Raw genomic sequence first — 19,161 nt, forward strand, 5'->3', positions numbered from 1 at the left:
TGCTTATTCTGCGTGCCATGTAGATCTATGAAAGGAGGCAACTCATGTGAGAGGCAGTGATCAATATCTTAAGAAGCATATTCAGGCACCTGACCATAGGCTCCGATTTTTAAAAAATTTCAGTTGCTGTTTTGACACTGGTTCTGTGGCCATAGCCCCTAGCAGGGCAGGTGTGATGGGGGCCAACAGTGTGCATGGACTGTGACATTTCCATCGGAGCTTCCTGAACTGCATGAGAGGACCTTAAGACTGCCTCTGCCTCTTGCGGGGCGGGAGTGGTGGTACTATGGTGAAAACAGAAGGGGCAAAAATGAGTGACACAAAGGGAATGGAAGGAAAATGGGAATAGATAAGGGGTGAATTTTTCAAAACCCTGAATGACATAGCTGGATCAACTGAACTTCTAATGTTGAGCAGCCCTAAGTCTGCGATTCAATGGGAGTGCCCTGAGTAGCTGGGTGGCCAGCACTCAAGGAAGATTAGTGCTTTGACATTGGGAGCCTAATCCCTATCCTAGTCGAATGCTGTATCCAGGACTCTCCCCAGGTTCACGTCCTTCACCTGCACGTAGCCTCTCCATTTGGGGCTGCTTAACCAAAATGATTTCTAAGTGCTCTTTGAACTTTGAACAGAGAATATAGGAAGAGGCGGTTTTAGACTGGCTAGAAATTCAGAGACATATTCCCTTCTATTTGTTTCAGTTCTCCTATATAAGAACGGCCATACTAGGTCAGACCAGTGGTCCATCTAGCCCACTATCCTGTCTTCTGACAGCGGCCAATGCCAGGTGCTTCAGATGGAATGAATATAACAGGCAATCATCAAATGATCCATCCCCTGTTGTCCGGTCCTGTTTTTGGCAGTCAGAGGCTAGGGACACCCAGAGCATGGGGTTTTGTTCCTGACCTTCTTGGCTAATAGCCATTGATGGACCTGTCCTCCATGAATTTATGTAATTCTTTTTTGAACTCCATTATCATTTTTGCCTTCACAACTTCTCCTGACAATGAGTTCCACAGGTTGACTGTGTGTTGTGTGAAGAAGTACTTCCTTTTGCTTCTTTTAAATCTCTGCCTGTTAATTTCATTGGGTGACCCCTCATTCTTGTGTTATGTGAAGGAATAAATAACACTTCCTTATTCACTTTCTCCACACCATTCATGATTTGATAGACCTCTATCATATATCCCCCAGTCATCTCTTTTCCAAGCTGAAAAGTCCTGGTCTTTTTAATCTTTCTTCATATTACGGTAGCAATAGCAGTAGATAAAGTTGTCTAGCACTTTTTGTTGAAACCTCTGTTTTCATTTACTTATCACTTGGCCAAACTTGAATGCTTCACGCTGAAAATTTCTACTCTGGGTGCGTGCCAAGATTGAGTTTTTTTGAATGTTTCAGCAAAAAATGATTCAGTTGTTTCTGAAAACAAGATTATTGAAGAGTAAGTTGTTTTGTCAATGTTAAATATTTTCCCAACCATTTCCATGGACAGATCTCTTGCCTCCATTTGTTTTTAACAGATGTTTGAAATTTGGCAAGGGACAGTTCTTAGGTCACAGGTGTTGCGCTATTGAAAATCTGTCCAGATTTGTCTGTTATAAATCTCACAAAATCACCATTTATACGTGCCCAGAGGTACTTGTTAAACACTTCCCCATTAATTTTCTGAATGTTCTAACTGTGCTGTGCATGTTCTCATGTCTCAGTGAGCCTCCTGCATTTTATGCATATAACACATATATAGCTAGATCTCCAGACAAGACACAGGCAAAAGAGACCCTCCTCTTTCTTCTTAAATTACCTTTGAAATTGCTTGTATATTCTTATAGATATGCAGTCTAATTACAATAGAGCATGGTCAATTATTATCAGCTGGAGGGGAGTGGCCTACTGTGTTTTCAATTTAAATTAGTTTGCAAAAGTAGACAGCAAGGAGGAAAGCCATAATTCAGAGAGCTGTCCGGGGGGTTGGGGTGAGCCACAGCCATTCCCTATCTCAGCTCCCCTTGAAGTTCAGTCCATTTGTCATTGTTGTTGGCCATCCAGAATAGCTTGCAGTGAGGAACACACTATTTCCCATTTTTTCCCTATCACAATCATCATATTTTCATCAATAACTTCTACTATCCCTATTGCCATTGTGGTAGTAGTGGTAGTTGTTGATTCTGTTGCTTCAGTGCCTTGGACCTGGGGTCTGGCTGCAGCCATTTTGTTTGGTCTAAAGTGCTATTTTTTCCCCTCATTCCTTTTTTGAGCAGACTGTAACTACCGGTCTGTTTGACTAAAGAGAGCTCTCTGTAATAGTTTCACCTGTGCTGCAAAACTCTTAATACTTAAAAATCCTCTTGTCAGTAGCTGATTTTTGGCTGGATCTAGAGGGAGTGGAGTCAGAAATTGCATTAATTGCTGCAGCTTGCGAGGCCAGTTCTTGGCTATTTAAATCCTTGTTCCGAAGGAACTGATTTTGCTGCTGCTTTGGTCATTCAGCCACACAGAATGTAGTAGCTGGTGCATTGGTATTCCCATTTCCTTCATGGTCTTGTCTCTCTAATGTTGAAAAATTGGAAAGGGTTCAAAAAAGAGCTATAAGAATAATCTGAGGTCTGGAAACCCTGTGTTGTAATAGGAGACTAAAGAACATCAATCTATTTAGTCTATCCAAGAGAAGGTTAAGAGGTGACTTGATGACAGTCTACAAGTACCTACAGGGGAAAGAGATTTCTGAGAGCAGAGGGCTCCTTAAACTAGCAGACAAAGGCAGAACAAGGTCCAATGGTTGGAAGTGGAAGCTAGACAAATTCAGACTAGAAATAAGACACAGTTTTTTTTAACAGCGAGGATAATCAACAATTGGTTTCTCAATCTCTGAAATGTTCAAATCAAGACTGTATATCTTTCTAAAATATGCTATAGCTCAAACAGAAGTTATGGTTGAAGTTATGCTTGATGCAGAAATTATTGGCTGAGGTTCTCTGGCCTGTGTTATGCAGGCGGTCAGACTAAATGGTCATACTTATCCTTTCTGGCTTTAAAATCTATGAATCTATGAATGTTGTTTCAGGGCTGTTTTGAGCAGAGCATGCTGAGACAATTCTTTCTTTCCTTTAGGCAGGGGTTGGATCCACCTGACAGCTATTAACATGTTTTTCTACTTTCAGGGTTTGGGATGCTTTAACAGACAATTACATCCCATCGATCACTGAGGATTGGAGGGACCCCGATATCGAGGTGTTGAATGGCAATATTTCTGACTCAGAGGTACTTCCCAGACTTTATTTTTTGCATTACTTGTAAAAAAAAAAAACAAAAAAACAAAAAACAAAAAACCTAACATGTTCTGGGACACCACTTGCAGTTTGATAAAGGAAGACTGTAAATGCATAAAATGATATAATGTCCAGCAGCCATTCTGAGAAATAGGAATAATAGAATGTGAGAAGGGAGTGCCTGCCAGAGATTGGAACAGATCTCTCACAAACTGCATGAATTTAGGTCACCCTCTCTTGTTAATTGAAAAGCATATGTAATGTGGAACTATAAATGAAACAGCCTTATATGTATGTAATGGGGATTTAGTCAGCTAGGCTGTTGTTTGTTTGAGAGTGATATTGAGGATGTTTGTACCACCTTCCACCATGGCACAGTTAGAACAATGTAGAGCACAGACTTGCCAGCCTACTGAACAAAGCAGCTAGTGATTGCTAATGTATACGGCACATCACAGAGCACTGCAGGGAGCTCAGCTGGCCTGGTGCTTCAGAGGTTCTAGGGTTGCTGTAGTGCTCTTGTTTCTAGAGCTGGTCAAAAATGCAATTTTTATTCCATAGTGAATTTTGATATTTCAAAATTTGTTTCTGTTCAGAATTAGAACAAAAAACTAAAATATCAAAAATGTTCACAGAATGAAAAATTCCAAAGAGTTTAGATTCACAAGATTGGGCAGAACAGAAATTTGCACATTTTTGATTAAAAGGTTTTTGACATAGTGACGTTTTGAACCAGAACAGACAACCTAAAAATGGCTGAACCCTGAGTTACATCCCTCCTGGCACACAGCCCCTAGCTAACCCCTCTCTGCACCCTGAGTTACACCTCTCCCGACACACAGCCCCTAGCTAACCCCTCTCTGCACCCTGAGCTACACCGCTCCAGGCACACAGCCCCTAGCTAACCCCTCCCTGCACCCTGAGTTACACCTCTCCAGACACACAGCCCCTAGCTAACCCCTCCCTGCACCCTGAGTTACACCCCTCCCGGCACACAGCCCCTAGCTAACCCCTCCCTGCACCCTGAGTTACACCTCTCCCGACACACAGCCCCTAGCTAACCCCTCCCTGCACCCTGAGTGATTTTCAGACGTTTTGAGTTACAATTTTTGGTTGCTGGGTGGCCTGCTGAGGGGAGTCGGGGGTGAAGGTCATACTCCATCCCTGGGCCATGCCATGCTGGGCTGGCCCAAGCCCCCTGGCCCTGCCCTCCCCAACACCTAGGCCTGCTGCTTGGTGCTGGTGGCTCAAGCCCCGGCGCTTGGGGCTGAACTCAAAGAAAGGTGCCAAAATACAAGTACACCTAGGACACCATTTCCCCGAAGGCTGACCCTGGCCACCACCGTTTTTTCATTAAAGATGGAAATGGAGCAAAAAGTGAAAGCGAGTGAGAGTAAATGTCGCAAAGCCAACTGTGAAACCTGAGTTTTTAATCCAAACTGAACAGCGGGTTTTCTTTTTATTGTACCACGCCATTTAAATGCAAAACCATTGTGGTTAATATGCCAAACCACGGTATCCCTCTGTAAGGCCTTCGTGGTGAGGTGCCACTTTGAATCAAAGCACTGTAATTTCACTGTGGCCAGTCCTCCTGGCAGCGTTGCAAGACTGCAAGTCTTTGCATTAAACTTCAAATGTCATTCTCACAACATCAGCAATTACAGAGGGAAAAGCAGCAGCTGCTTCTCTTTTAATGTGTTTCAGAGTAGCAGCCGTGTTAGTCTGTATTCGCAAAAAGAAAAGGAGTACTTGTGGCACCTTAGAGACTAACAAATTTATTAGAGCATAAGCTTTCGTGAGCTACAGCTCACTTCATCGGATGCATTTGGTGGAAAAAGCAGAGGAGAGATTTATATACACACACACAGAGAACATGAAACAATGGGTTTATCATACACACTGTAAAGGAGAGTGATCACTTAAGATAAGCCATCACCAGCAGCAGGGGGGGGAAAAGGAGGAAAACCTTTCATGGTGACAAGCAAGGTAGGCTAATTCCAGCAGTTAACAAGAATATCAGAAAGAAAAGGAGTACTTGTGGCACCTTAGAGACTAACAAATTTATTAGAGCATAAGCTTTCGTGAGCCACAGCTCACTTCATCGGATGCATTAGGTGGAAAAAACAGAGGAGAGATTTATATACACACACACAGAGAACATGAAACAATGGGTTTATCATACACACTGTAAGGAGAGTGATCACTTAAGATAAGCCATCACCCACAGCAGGGGGGGGAAAGGAGGAAAACCTTCCATGGTGACAAGCAAGGTAGGCTAATTCCAGCAGTTAACAAGAATATCAGAGGAACAGTGGAGTGGGTGGGAGGGAGAAATACCATGGGGAAATACAGGTTTCAGAGTAGCAGCCGTGTTAGTCTGTATTCGCAAAAAGAAAAGGAGTACTTGTGGCACCTTAGAGACTAACAAATTTATTAGAGCATAAGCTTTCGTGAGCTACATGCATCCGATGAAGTGAGCTGTAGCTCACGAAAGCTTATGCTCTAATAAATTTGTTAGTCTCTAAGGTGCCACAAGTACTCCTTTTCTTTTCATGGGGAAATAGTTTTACTTTGTGTAATGACTCATCCATTCCCAGTCTCTATTCAAGCCTAAGTTAATTGTATCCAGTTTGCAAATTAATTCCAATTCAGCAGTCTCTCGTTGGAGTCTGTTTTTGAAGCTTTTTTGTTGAAGGATAGCCACTCTTAGGTCTGTGATCGAGTGACCAGAGAGATTGAAGTGTTCTCCAACTGGTTTTTGAATGTTATAATTCTTGACGTCTGATTTGTGTCCATTCATTCTTTTACGTAGAGACTGTCCAGTTTGGCCAATGTACATGGCAGAGGGGCATTGCTGGCACATGATGGCATAGATCACATTGGTAGATGCGCAGGTGAACGAGCCTCTGATAGTGTGGCTGATGTGATTAGGCCCTATGATGGTATCCCCTGAATAGATATGTGGACAGAGTTGACAGAGTTGGCAACGGGCTTTGTTGCAAGGATAGGTTCCTGGGTTAGTGGTTCTGTTGTGTGGTGTGTGGTTGCTGGTGAGTATTTGCTTCAGATTGGGGGGCTGTCTGTAAGTAAGGACTGATCTATCTCCCAAGATCTGAGAGAAGGACGAGCCATCGTCACCCCCCGCTGGTGATGGCTCATCTTAAGTGATCACTCTCCTTACAGTGTGTATCATAAAACCCATTGTTTCAGGTTCTCTGTATGTGTATATAAATCTCCCCACTGTATTTTCCACTGAATGCATCCAATGAAGTGAGCTGTAGCTCATGAAAGTTTATGCTCTAATAAATTTGTTAGTCTCTAAGGTGCCACAAGTACTCCTTTTCTTTTTATCAGTTTGAATGCATGCCCCAAGGGATTTCTGGATCACCAGCCATGTTTCGACATCTTATGGAGAAAGTTGCAAAAGACATGGACTTACTGCAGGTGTTTATTTGGATGACCTGATTGTGTTTGGAAGGACCTTGGAGGAGCATGAAGAAAGGCTTTTTAAAGTTCTAGATCGGTTGGAAGCCTATGGGCTGAAGCTTTCAATTGACAAATGCCAGTTCTGCAGAAACTTGGTGAATTATGTGGGCAGGGTGAAAGTAACAAAGGATTTACCGGTACTTCAGAGTCCTGAGCACGGGGCGGGGCCTTGACTGGAAGAGGCGGGGCCTTTACATCCAGATTTAAAGGCCCCAGGGCTCCGGCTGCGAGCCCCCAAGCCTTTAAATCACCCCCAGAGCTCGCAGCTTCAGAAGCAGCTGGGAGACCCAGGGCTCAGGGGCAATTTAAAGGGTCCCAGCCGCCGCTGCCAAAGCGGAGGTCCGGGCCCTTTAAATCACTGCCAGAGCCCTGCCACCGCTACCACAGGGGCTCCAGCAGTGGGGCTCGGGTGGTGCTTTAAAGGGCCCAGGGCCCCGGCCACTGCAGGGAGCTCAGGGCCCTTTAAAGCACCAGGCTGGGGAAGCCGGTCCGGTCCGGCATGGCACACTGACTCTTGCCGGTACGCAGTACCAGACCATACCGGCTTACTTTCACCTCTGTATGTGGGTAACGTGTCTCAAAGGGTGGTAGTACTGATCCTGACAAAACAGATGGGCTCACTACATGGCCACGCCCAAGTAATTACAGACCTTTCTTGGATTTAGTTTTGTCAAGAACTATGCTCCCATTGTAAAACCCCTGAATGATCTTACCCAGAGGTACCAGTCCAGCAAGAACAAATCTAAGATCAAGAATAAGGGGAGGTCCCAAAAGCCTCCTGAGCAGAGACACTATGGCCCCTGAGAACCATTTGGACCATGATGGGATGAGAGATGTGAAAGGGCTTTTCAGGAAATCATTAATTGCCTAACTCATCCTCCAGTCCTAGTTTTTGCAGATCCAAGCAAGCTGTTTATCCTGCATACTGATGCCAGTTTGGAGGGTCTGGGAGCAGTCCTGTACCAGGAAGTGGAAGGCAAATGTAAACCTGAAGCCTTTGCCACCCAAGGCGTGTCTTATAGTGAAACTCACTACCCCATCCACAAGCTGGAGTGCTTGACCTTAAAATGAGCCATCACTGAGAAATTTTGAGACTACTTGTATGGTGCTCAGTATCAAGTGTGGACAGACAACAATCCATCGATTTATGTGTTAACAGGTGCTAAGCTGGATGCTACAGGGCAGAGATGGGTAGCCACCCTGGCTAGTTATGAGTTCAGCATTCAGTACCAATGAGGGAGAAGCAGTGCAGATGTGGATGCATTGTCCCAGCATTCACAGGCATCAGAAGTTGCTGTGATACCTATGGATGGAGTGAGAGCTATTTGCAGTGTGAGTTGTCGAGAGCCAGAGGCCCATGAGAGTCTTCCTGGGTTGTTGCAAAAGCTCCGGGTCTGCGTGCCATCTGAAAGCGTGCCAGCTGCCTCAGTGAACTATACTGTGTTGGACCAATCTCCATTGCCCATGCTCAATGCAGCTGCCGGGCAAGAAGCCCAGCTGCAAGATATTGAAATTCATGATACACTACCGATGTTTGGGTGAGAACCAAGATTACCCACAGACTGGTGCTTTGGCGTATCAGAGGATGGAGATAGCTATGAGACTCATCAGCAGTGTGTATCCCGACTAAGGGCACGTCTTCACTAGCAACATTAAAGCACTGCCGCAGCCGGGCTGCCACAGAAGCACTTTAATGTGGCTGTGTAGTCGCAGCACCAGCACTGGGACAGAGCTCGCCCAGTGCTATAAAAATCCCACCTCCACAAGGGGAGTAGCTACCAGTGCTGGGAGAAGCACTATCTACACTGCTACGTTACAGTGCTGAAACTTGTATTTTTTTAAACCCCTGAGTGAGAAAGTTGCAGCGCTGAAAGTGGCAGTAGAGACAAGGCCTAAGAGAAAATCTGTGGGATGCTTATCGCTTAGCTACGTCTGCAGCTTGGAAAAACTCAGACCGTAACAAACATTGGTATGATGCTCGGGTGCATTTGTAGAAGCTCCAGCCAGCGGGATAGAGTTCTGCTGAGAAATTTGGGTATTGATGGCAAACACAAGATAGCCAACAAATGGAAAGGAATACCTTACCTCGTGGTGGAAAAACTGGGAGATTAAACTACAAGATTAAACCCGAATTGGGGCCAGGGCAAATAAAGTCAGTACATAGAAACTTTTTACTCCCTGCGGGGGAATTGGTAGGCACCCCTTATGAAATGGACCACAACATGGCAAATTGGACAGAACAAAAGTGCTTGACCAAAGCCACCATCCAAAATAGACAGTGGGCCCCCTGGGGCTAACCTATCCCTAATCAGCACATCTGAGTCTGAGGAGGAAGACACTACCAAGGTGTATCCTAGGATGGAGACAAGATTTCAACCTCTATCAGCTGAACTAAGGGAGAGCTCCACCTCTTCAGCCCTAAACCCCATGGCGGAAGTATTTAGGCCCGTTGCTGGCACACCTGTGCTACCAATGAGACTGCCCTGCAATGACACATCTAGGACAGTGGAGACATACAGGTGGAAGGTGTCCTGGGTGCCTTGGACCTTCCACTATTAGAATCAGAGATGCAAGGACCTATGCCAGTAATTGAGGGACTCTCAAAGTAACCTGCACCATCTGTCGCGCAAGAAGCTGTCCCCCTTGCCCCTGCAATGCCCACTCTCAATCGACTGGGCAAGGTTACAAGGCCAACAAACCAGTTAACTTATGATGCACTTAGGATGGCTAGTGACGAACCAACACACTTAGCTCACAGGCTTGTCAAAGCCACAGTAAGTTTCCTGAGGCCCTTCAGGGGGAACTAATGAATTTGGTATAATATGCACTGTGATTTGTCGAGCCAACAAATTCTTGGCAGGGGGAGGATGTAAGCAGAGTCTGAATGAACTCTCCCCTGACATCTAGTGATGACGTGTGGAAGAGGACTTCAGAAGCTGATCTTGTTTACATGGGCACATCCACCCTGCCTAAGAGCACAGCATGATAGGACTGCTTGCCCAAATGATCACTTTTGGCTCATGTTGGATCCCCAGTCTCCTTGTACTGTGATCAGAGTTATAAAGAGTTGTTATCCTTGTTGTGTGAATCAAGGGCAGCAGAACTGTGCTCGGTGTACTCTGATTGAGGGATTCACCCTCAACTAAACGGCACTCAGTAGGCAGGGGACATGGGTTCCAAAGCCCAGTGAGTTTGGAGAGGGTGGGGACAGGTGAATGCTTATACCTGGTAGTGTGCGCTCTGCCCAAGGGTCCCAGACACCATTTGATCCTTCCTATATGATTGTGTAATAACAAAGCTGATTAAGACTCAATGTAAAGTCTTGCTACACACCAGAGAGCTAAAATCATTGCTGCTTAGGTCTAAGGATTAGATCTACTTTGGGACAGTGTCTCTGATGCAAGAGACTGCCCAGTGTGCACCAGCATTGAGGTTCCCCCACTAACCTCTGAGAGGGGTGTCAAGTGGGGGGACCTGAAGACATCTGGCTGATTGGCTGGCAGGACAACTGGTGAAGAGGTGCAGTGATTGGCTGGCAAGGTGGCTAGCAGAGACGATGGGAGCGGAGCCCCGCAGAGAAGCACGGTGATTGGGTGGTGGAGAGGCATGGTGATTGGCCAGTGCGGCAGCTGGTGGAGAGGACTGGAGTGTAGCCCGACAGAGAGACACCGTGATCAGCCAGCAAGGTGCCTGGCAGAGAAGTGCTAAGAGCGAATTCCCAGGTAGCTGAGCAAGTAAGTTGCCTTCTTAACCCCACTTCACCCAGGATGGGAGGTGAACTCTGTACATGCACCTCTGAACTCTAGGTGTGCACTGATCAAGGACAACAACTGTGAGTGGGGTGCAGAGAAGGGACGGGCACATTAAAGGGAGTTTTGGTAGCTGGACTTAAGAACTTGAGGGAAAAGGACACTGCCCAACTTACTTGCTTTTGCTCATAGTTTATGTTTATGAACCCTCTTTGTGGTGCTTTCCCAATTTAATGCAAGGTTACTTTCCTCCTTTCATTCAAAGTTTCTTTGCTATACTCAGACTCTGGGCTTGCGAGAGGGGACATATTGCCAATTAGAGGTGCCCAGGGGATGGTGTGTAATTGTCCAAGATCACTGGGTGGAGGCTCAAGCCAGTTTTGAGTTGTATTGTTGTTAAGGAACCCCTAAGATTCTGAACCTGTCCCTTCTTCCTGCCAACTCTGACTGGCAGAAGGGTTAGAGTATTAAGCACAAAATTTCTTCATTGAAAATTTCACAATCATAAAATCTAACAAAGAGCAATAACTGGGCAATGTCATGTAAATCACTTGAATTGTCCCCTGCAAGAGCATTTTTTACATCAGAAAGCAGTACTGACAAACAATCCTTGTAAACTACCTCCATTCTTTACCCTCCCATAGACTCAGACAGGGGACACAGTTCACAATGTCATCTTTGTTTTTATCTCCAGCAAAAAGCTCCTCCAGTGTTTACGTGCAGTCCTTCACAAGCTCAGCATCCAGGAGAGGATTTTTCTTTCTAGCTAGTACCCACATTAAAAGAAAAGGAGTACTTGTGGCACCTTAGAGACTAACAAATTTATTAGAGCATAAGCTTTCGTGAGCTACAGCTCACTTCATCGGATGCATTAGGTGGAAAAAACAGAGGAGAGATTTATATACACACACACAGAGAACATGAAACAATGGGTTTATCATACACACTGTAAGGAGAGTGATCACTTAAGATAAGCCATCACCAACAGCAGGGGGGGAAAGGAGGAAAACCTTTTATGGTGACAAGCAGGTAGGCTAATTCCAGCAGTTAACAAGAATATCAGAGGAACAGTGGGGGGTGGGGGGGGGAGGAGAAATACCATGGGGAAATAGTTTTACTTTGTGTAATGACTCATCCATTCCCAGTCTCTATTCAAGCCTAAGTTAATTGTATCCAGTTTGCAAATTAATTCCAATTCAGCAGTCTCTCCTTGGAGTCTGTTTTTGAAGCTTTTTTGTTGAAGAATAGCCACTCTTAGGTCTGTGATCGAGTGACCAGAGAGATTGAAGTGTTCTCCAACTGGTTTTTGAATGTTATAATTCTTGACGTCTGATTTGTGTCCATTTATTCTTTTACGTAGAGACTGTCCAGTTTGGCCAATGTACATGGCAGAGGGGTACTGCTGGCACATGATGGCATATATCACATTGGTAGATGCGCAGGTGAACGAGCCTCTGATAGTGTGGCTGATGTGATTAGGCCCTATGATGGTGTCCCCTGAATAGATATGTGGACAGAGTTGGCAATGGGCTTTGTTGCAAGGATAGGTTCCTGGGTTAGTGGTTCTGTTGTGTGATGTGTGGTTGCTGGTGAGTATTTGCTGCAGGTTGTGGGGCTGTCTGTAAGCAAGGACTGGCCTGTCTCCCAAGATCTGTGAAAGTGATGGGTCATCCTTCAGGATAGGTTGTAGATCCTTGATGATGCATTGGAGAGGTTTTAGTTGGGGGCTGAAGGTGATGGCTAGGGGCGTTCTGTTATTTTCTTTGTTGGGCCTGTCCTGTAGTAGGTGACTTCTGGGTACTCTTCTGGCTCTGTCAATCTGTTTCTTCACTTCAGCAGGTGGGTATTGTAGTTGTAGGAATGCGTGATAGAGATCTTGTAGGTGTTTATCTCTGTCTGAGGGGTTGGAGCAAATGCAGTTGTATCATAGAGCTTGGCTGTAGACAATGGATCGTGTGGTGTGCTCTGGATGAAAGCTAGAGGCCTGTAGGTAGGAATAGTGGTCAGTAGGTTTCCGGTATAGGGTGGTGTTTATGGGACCATCTCTTATTAGCACCATAGTGTCCAGGAAGTGGATCTCTTGTGTGGACTGGTCCAGGCTGAGGTTGATGGTGGGATGGAAATTATTGAAATCATGGTGGAATTCCTCAAGGGCTTCTTTTCCATGGGTCCAGATGATGAAGATGTCATCAATGTAGCGCAAGTGGAGTAGGGGCATTAGGGGACGAGAGCTGAGGAAGCGTTGTTCTAAGTCAGCCATAAAAATGTTGGCATACTGTGGGGCCATGCGGGTATCCATCACAGTGCCGCTGATTTGAAGGTATACATTGTCCCCAAATATGAAATAGTTATGGGTGAGGACAAAGTCACAAAGTTCAGCCACCAGGTTAGCCGTGACATTATCGGGGATACTGTTCCTGATGGCTTGTAGTCCATCTTTGTGTGGAATGTCGGTGTAGAGGCTTCTACATCCATAGCGGCTAGGATGGTGTTTTTAGGAAGATCACCGATGGATTGTAGTTTCCTCAGGAAGTCAGTGGTGTCTCGAAGATAGCTGGGAGTGCTGGTAACGTAGGGCCTGAGGAGGGAGTCTACATAGCCAGACAATGCCTGAGATGATGGGGCGTCCAGGATTTCCAGGTTTATGGATCTTGGGTAGCAGATAGAATACCCCAGGTCGGGGTTCCAGGGGTTCTGTGCAGATTTGTTCTTTTGCTTTTTCAGGGAGTTTCTTGAGCAAATTCTGTAGTTTCTTTTGTTAACCCTCGGTGGGATCAGAGGGTAATGGCTAACTGATAATTATAAATAAATAAATTTATTTATTATTATAAATAAAGGGTAATTCAAACTCATAGAATCCTAACGGACAGATGAAAGCTGTCTTCTCCTTATCTTCTGCTCCCAGAGGGATCTGGTAGTATCCACTTCGGAGATCCAATACAGAGAACTACTGACTGCCCAGCAAATGGTCCAAGGCATCTTGTACTCAAGGCATAGTGAACTGGTCAACTACAGTGCGCCTGTTTAGCGTGTGGTAGTCAATACACATCCGAATTTTCCCATTCTTCTCATGGACCACCATAATGGGAGAGGTGTATGGGCTTCGGGACTCTGTAATGATGCTGTTTGCAATCAACTCCTGCAGATGATGCCGTACGTCTTCCATCTCAGAGAGAGCAATCTTCCTAGATCACTCCCTGAAGGGTCGTGAATTTTGTAGCCTGATGGGATGTTCCACTCCTTTTGCACATCTCACATTCCTCTCATGCAGTGCGAATACCTTGGATAGTTTGCAAAGCTTCTTCCTCAGGCGATCCTTCCACTCCTCTGACAACTGTGAGTCTACGAAGTCAAACTTTGAAGGTTCTATTGCTGGAACTTCAGCTTCACACTGGGGTCTTACAACAGTTTCAGGCTTAAAGAGGTCTACTGTCTTCTGCCCTTGTTTCACAACCACATTGTGCCATATTTCATCAGCAATCAGTATAATCACCTTTTCCTGGGCTTCAGTGGGTAGGGCTATGTCTCCACTGGGGATCAGCACTCCTGCTGGCTGCTCTACCATTGCTAATGTTCTTTAACTGCCTTTTAGACAGGTACTTATGACAAAAACCTCCTTCTCTATCATTGCAGGCACCACCACAGGGGCTGTGTTCGCATACCTCAATGGTCCTATTGGTGAATCAGACATCACCCTTTTAGTAATGCATCCGATGAAGTGAGCTGTAGCTCACGAAAGCTTATGCTCTAATAAATTTTTTAGTCTCTAAGGTGCCACAAGTACTCCTTTTCTTTTTGCGAATACAGACTAACACGGCTGCTACTCTGAAACCACCCTTTTAGTGTCCTCAATTTTTCCATAGGCTGCAGCACAAAGTGTGTGGATCATCAAGCTGTTTATGTATTGGTCCCCTGCTCACTGTCTGCAGTAATCAGCAAGTATCTTGAAGAGACTGGAGTTGGCCCCTATCAGCATGGACACATCCCACAGTATTCCTGCCAGCAAGTTAAAAAAGTATGGATTGAAAGAATGGACTATAAGGTGGATAGAAAGCTGGCTAGATTGTCGGGCTCAATGGGTAGCGATCAATGGCTCTATGTCTAGTTAGCAGCCAGTATCAAGTGGAGTGCCCTAGGGGTCAGTCCTGGGGCCGGCTTTGTTCAACATCTTTAGTAATGATCTGGATGATGGGATGAATTGCACCCTCAGCAAGTTTGAAGATGACATGTAGCTGGGGGGAGAGGTAGATAGACTGGAAGGTAGGGATAGGGTCCAGAGTGACCTAAACAAATTGGAGGATTGGGCCAAGAGAAATCTGATGAGGTTCGACAAGGACAAGTGCAGAATCCTGCACTTAGGAAGGAAGAATCCCATGCACTGCTACAGGCTGGGGACCGAGTGTCTCTGGGAATTCCAGGTGCACTATGACGTACCCTTAGTAGGGGTATTCCTCCATGCTGAGGCCACACAGGCCAACTCCTATCAGTGGCTCTATAGGTAGGTGCCTAAACATCTGTTCCTCAAAGGACTGAAATATGATAGTCACCTGAGACCTGGGGTGAAGCATAACCTTACATTCTGTCCCTTTGATCATCACAATGACTTCTTCTCGGGGTCCTATCAATCCTGGTGGGATTCGGATTGTGTGGTTCTTTCCAATGGAGCCTCCAAATCTTGCAGGCCTAGGTGGCTCCCTTCCCAAGCCCCTTTAACGGTTCCTCGACTCCTCCCAGCTGGTCCTCAGCTTTCCGTACACTAAGGCGGGATTTTCTTCATTACAACACTTGGCACCACTGTGCTTATCCTGGACACACCATAATAAAACAGTTGTCCTTTCCCCCTTTTGCACTGGTGGGATGGTTGCTCGAAATGTTGTCTTATCATGGTCCTGGACCAAGGTTGAAATGTTGTCTTATCATGATCATGGACCAAGGTTGGAAGGGACCTCAGGAGTTCATCTAGTCCAACCCCTTGCTCAAAACAGGACCAATCCCCAACTAAATCATCCCAGCCAGGGCTTTGTGAAGCCTGACCTTAAAAACTTCTAAGGAAGGAGATTCCACCACCTCCCTAGGTAACACATTCCAGTGTTTCACCACCCTCCTGGTGAAAAAGTTTTTCCTAATATCCAACCTAAACCTCCCCCACTACAACTTGAGACCATTACTCCTTGTTCTGTCATCAGCTACCACTGAGAACAGTTTAGATCCATCCTCTTTGGAACCCCCTTTCAGGTAGTTGAAAGCAGCTATCAAATCCCCCCTCATTCTTCTCTTCTGCAGACTAAACAATGCCAGTTCCCTCAGCCTCTCCTCATAAGTCCTGTGTTCCAGCCCCCTAATTGTTTTTGTTGCCCTCCGCTGGACATTTTCCAATTTTTCCACATCCTTCTTGTACTGTGTGGGGCCCAAAACTGGACAGAGTACTCCAGATGAGGCCTCACCAATGTTGAATAGAGGGGAACGATCACGTCCCTCGATCTGCTGGTAATGCCCCTACTTATACATCCCAAAATGCCATTGGCCTTCTTGGCAACAAGGGCACACTGTTGACTCATATCCAGCTTCTCGTCCACTGTAACCCCTAGGTCCTTTTCTGCAGAACTGCTGCCGAGCCATTCGGTCCCTAGTCTGTAGCGGTGCATAGGATTCTTCCATCCTAAGTGCAGGACTCTTCACTTGTCCTTGTTGAACCTCATCAGATTTCTTTTGGCCCAGTCCTCTAATATGTCTATGGCCCTCTGTGTCCTATTTCTACCCTCCAGAGTATCCACCTCTCCTCTCCATTTAGTGTCATCTGCAAACTTGATGAGGGTGCAATCCACACCATCCTCCAGATCCTTTATGAAGATATTGAACAAAACCGGCCCCAGGACCGACCCTTGGTGCACTCCACTTGATACCGGCTGCCAACTAGACATGGAGCCATTGATTACTACCCGTTGAGCCCAACAATCTAGCCAACTTTCTATCCACCTTGTAGTCCATTCATCCAGCCCATACTTCTTTAACTTGCTGGCAAGAATACTGTGAGAGACCGTGTCAAAAGCTTTGCTAAAGTCAAGGAACAACACGTCCACTGCTTTCCCCTGATCCACAGAGCCAGTTATCTCGTCATAGAAGGCAATTAGATTAGTCAGGCATGACTTGCCCTTGGTGAATCCATGCTGACTGTTCCTGATCACTTTCCTCTCCTCTAAGTGCTTCAGCATTGATTCCTTGAGGACCTGCTCCATGATTTTTCCAGGGACTGAGGTGAGGCTGACTGGCCTGTATTTCCCAGGATCCTCCTTCTTCCCCTTTTTAAAGGTGGGCACTACATTAGCCTTTTTCCAGTCGTCCGGGACTTTTCCCGATCACCATGAGTTTTCAAAGATAATGGCCAATGACTCTGCAATCACATCCGCGAACTCCTTTAGCACTCTCGGATGCAGCACTTCCAGCCCCATGGACTTATGTTTGTCCTGCTTTTCTAAATAGTCCCAAACCACTTCTAAATAGTCCACAGAGGGCTGGTCACCTCCTCCCCATGCTGTGCTGCCCAGTGCAGTAGTCTGGGAGCTGACCTTGTTTGTGAAGACAGAGGCAAAAAAAGCATTGAGTACATTAGCTTTTTCTACATCCTCTGTCACTAGGTTGCCTCCCTCATTCAGTAAGGGGCCCAAACTTTCCTTGACTTTCTTCTTGTTGCTAACATACCTGAAGAAATCCTTCTTGTTACTCTTAACACCTTTTGCTAGCTGCAACTTCAGGTGTGATTTGGCCTTCCTGATTTCACTCCTGCATGCCCGAGCAATATTTTTATACTCTTCCCTAGTCATTTGTCCAGTCTTCCACTTCTTGTAAGCTTCTTTTTTGTGTTTAAGATCAGCAAGGATTTCACTGTGATGCTAAATTGGTCGCCTGCCATATTTGCTATTCTTTCTACACATCGGGATGGTTTGTCCCTGTAACCTCAATAAGGATTCTTTAAAATACAGCCAGCTCTTCTTGACTCCTTTCCCCCTCATGTTATTCTCCCAGGGGATCCTGCCCATCCGTTCCCTGAGGGAGTCAAAGTCTGTTTTTCTGAAGTCCAAGGTCCGTATTCTGCTGCTCTCCTTTCTTCCCCGTGTCAGGATCCTGAACTCGACCATCTCATGGTCACTGCCTCCCAAGTTCCCATCCACTTTTGCTTCCCCTACTAATTCTTCCCAGTTTGTGAGCAGCAGATCAAGAAGAGCTCTCCCCTAGTTGGTTCCTCCAGCACTTGCACCAGGAAATTATCCCCTACACTTTCCAAAAACTTCCTGGATTGTCTGTGCACCGCTGTATTGCTCTCCCAGCAGATATTGGGGTGATTGAAGTCTCCCATGAGAACCAGGGCCTGTGATCTAGTAACTTCCGTGAGTTGCCGGAAGAAAGCCTCGTCCACTGCATCCCCCTGGTCCAGTGGTCTATAGCAGACTCCCACCACGACATCACCCTTGTTGCTCACACTTCTAAACTTAATCCAGAGACTCTCAGGTTTTTCTGCAGTTTCATACTTGAGCTCTGAGCAATCATACTGCTCTCTTACATACAAAGAAACTCCCCCACCTTTTCTGCCCTGCCTGTCCTTCCTGAACAGTTTATATCCATCCATGACAGTACTCCAGTCATGTGAGTTATCCCACCAAGTCTCTGTTATTCCAATCACATTCTAATTCCTTGACTGTCCCAGGACTTCCAGTTCTCTCTGCTTGTTTCCCAAGCTTCTTGCATTTGTGCATAGGCACTTGAGATAATTCGCTGATTGTCCCTCTTTCTCAGTATGAGGCAGGAGCCCTCCCCTTTCATGCACTCCTGCTCATGCTTCCTCCTGGTATCCCACTTCCCCACTTACCTCTGGGCTTTGGTCTCCTTCCCCTGGTGAACCTAGTTTAAAGCCCTCCTCACTAGGTTAGCCAGCCTGCTTGCGAAGATGCTCTTCCCTCTCTTCATTAGGTGGAGCCTGTCTCTGCCTAGCACTCCTCCTTCTTGGAGCACCGTCCCATGGTCAAAGAATCCAAAGCCTTCTCTCCTACACCACCTGCATAGCCATTCGTTGACTTCCACAATTCAACGGTCTCTATCCGGGCCTTTTCCTTCCACGGGGAGGATGGACGAGAAGACCACTTGCACCTCAAACTCCTTTATCTTTTTTCCCAGAGACATGTAGTCTGCAGTGATCCACTCAAGGTCATTCTTGGCAGTATCTTTGGTGCCCACGTGGAGAAGCAGGAAGGGGTACCGATCTGAGGGCTTGATGAGTCTCAGCAGTCTCTCTGTCACATCATGAATCTTGGCTCCTGGCAAGCAGCAGACTTCTCGGTTTTCCCGGTTGGGGAGGCAGATAGATGACTCAGTCCCCCTGAGGGGAGAGTCCCCGAGCACCACCTTCTCCTCCTCCTTCTCTTTGGAGCGGTGGTCGTGGAACCCCCAACCCTAGGACAGTGCATCTCATGCCTTCCAATCGGTGTTCCCTTCCCTCAGATGTCTCATCTAGTCCACTCTCCGCATTAGTACCTGTGGAAAGAATATGAAAACGGTTACTTACCTGTATCTGCATTGCTGGTATATGGACGCTCCCCTTTCTTCTTCTGGAGGTCACGTGCTGCCAAATTTCTTCACCATCCTCCTGTCTGTGCAGTGCAGCCTGC

General features: G+C 46.1%; 1 protein-coding gene across 4 annotated transcripts in view; it reads left to right on the plus strand.

Moving 5' to 3' along the window:
- FEZ1 (fasciculation and elongation protein zeta 1) overlaps positions 1-19,161 on the plus strand; it is a 194,723-nt gene that overhangs the window by 53,193 nt on the left and 122,369 nt on the right. For all 4 annotated transcript variants that reach the window (XM_038380981.2, XM_038380976.2, XM_043500980.1 and 1 more), the window contains exon 3: positions 3,159-3,258. In XM_038380981.2, the coding sequence (XP_038236909.1) occupies positions 3,159-3,258 (100 nt within the window). The remainder of the gene's footprint in view (positions 1-3,158; positions 3,259-19,161) is intronic.

The sequence above is a fragment of the Dermochelys coriacea genome, chromosome 22 (assembly GCF_009764565.3).
Source record: "Dermochelys coriacea isolate rDerCor1 chromosome 22, rDerCor1.pri.v4, whole genome shotgun sequence".
In the NCBI taxonomy this organism is placed as follows: Eukaryota; Metazoa; Chordata; order Testudines; family Dermochelyidae; genus Dermochelys; species Dermochelys coriacea.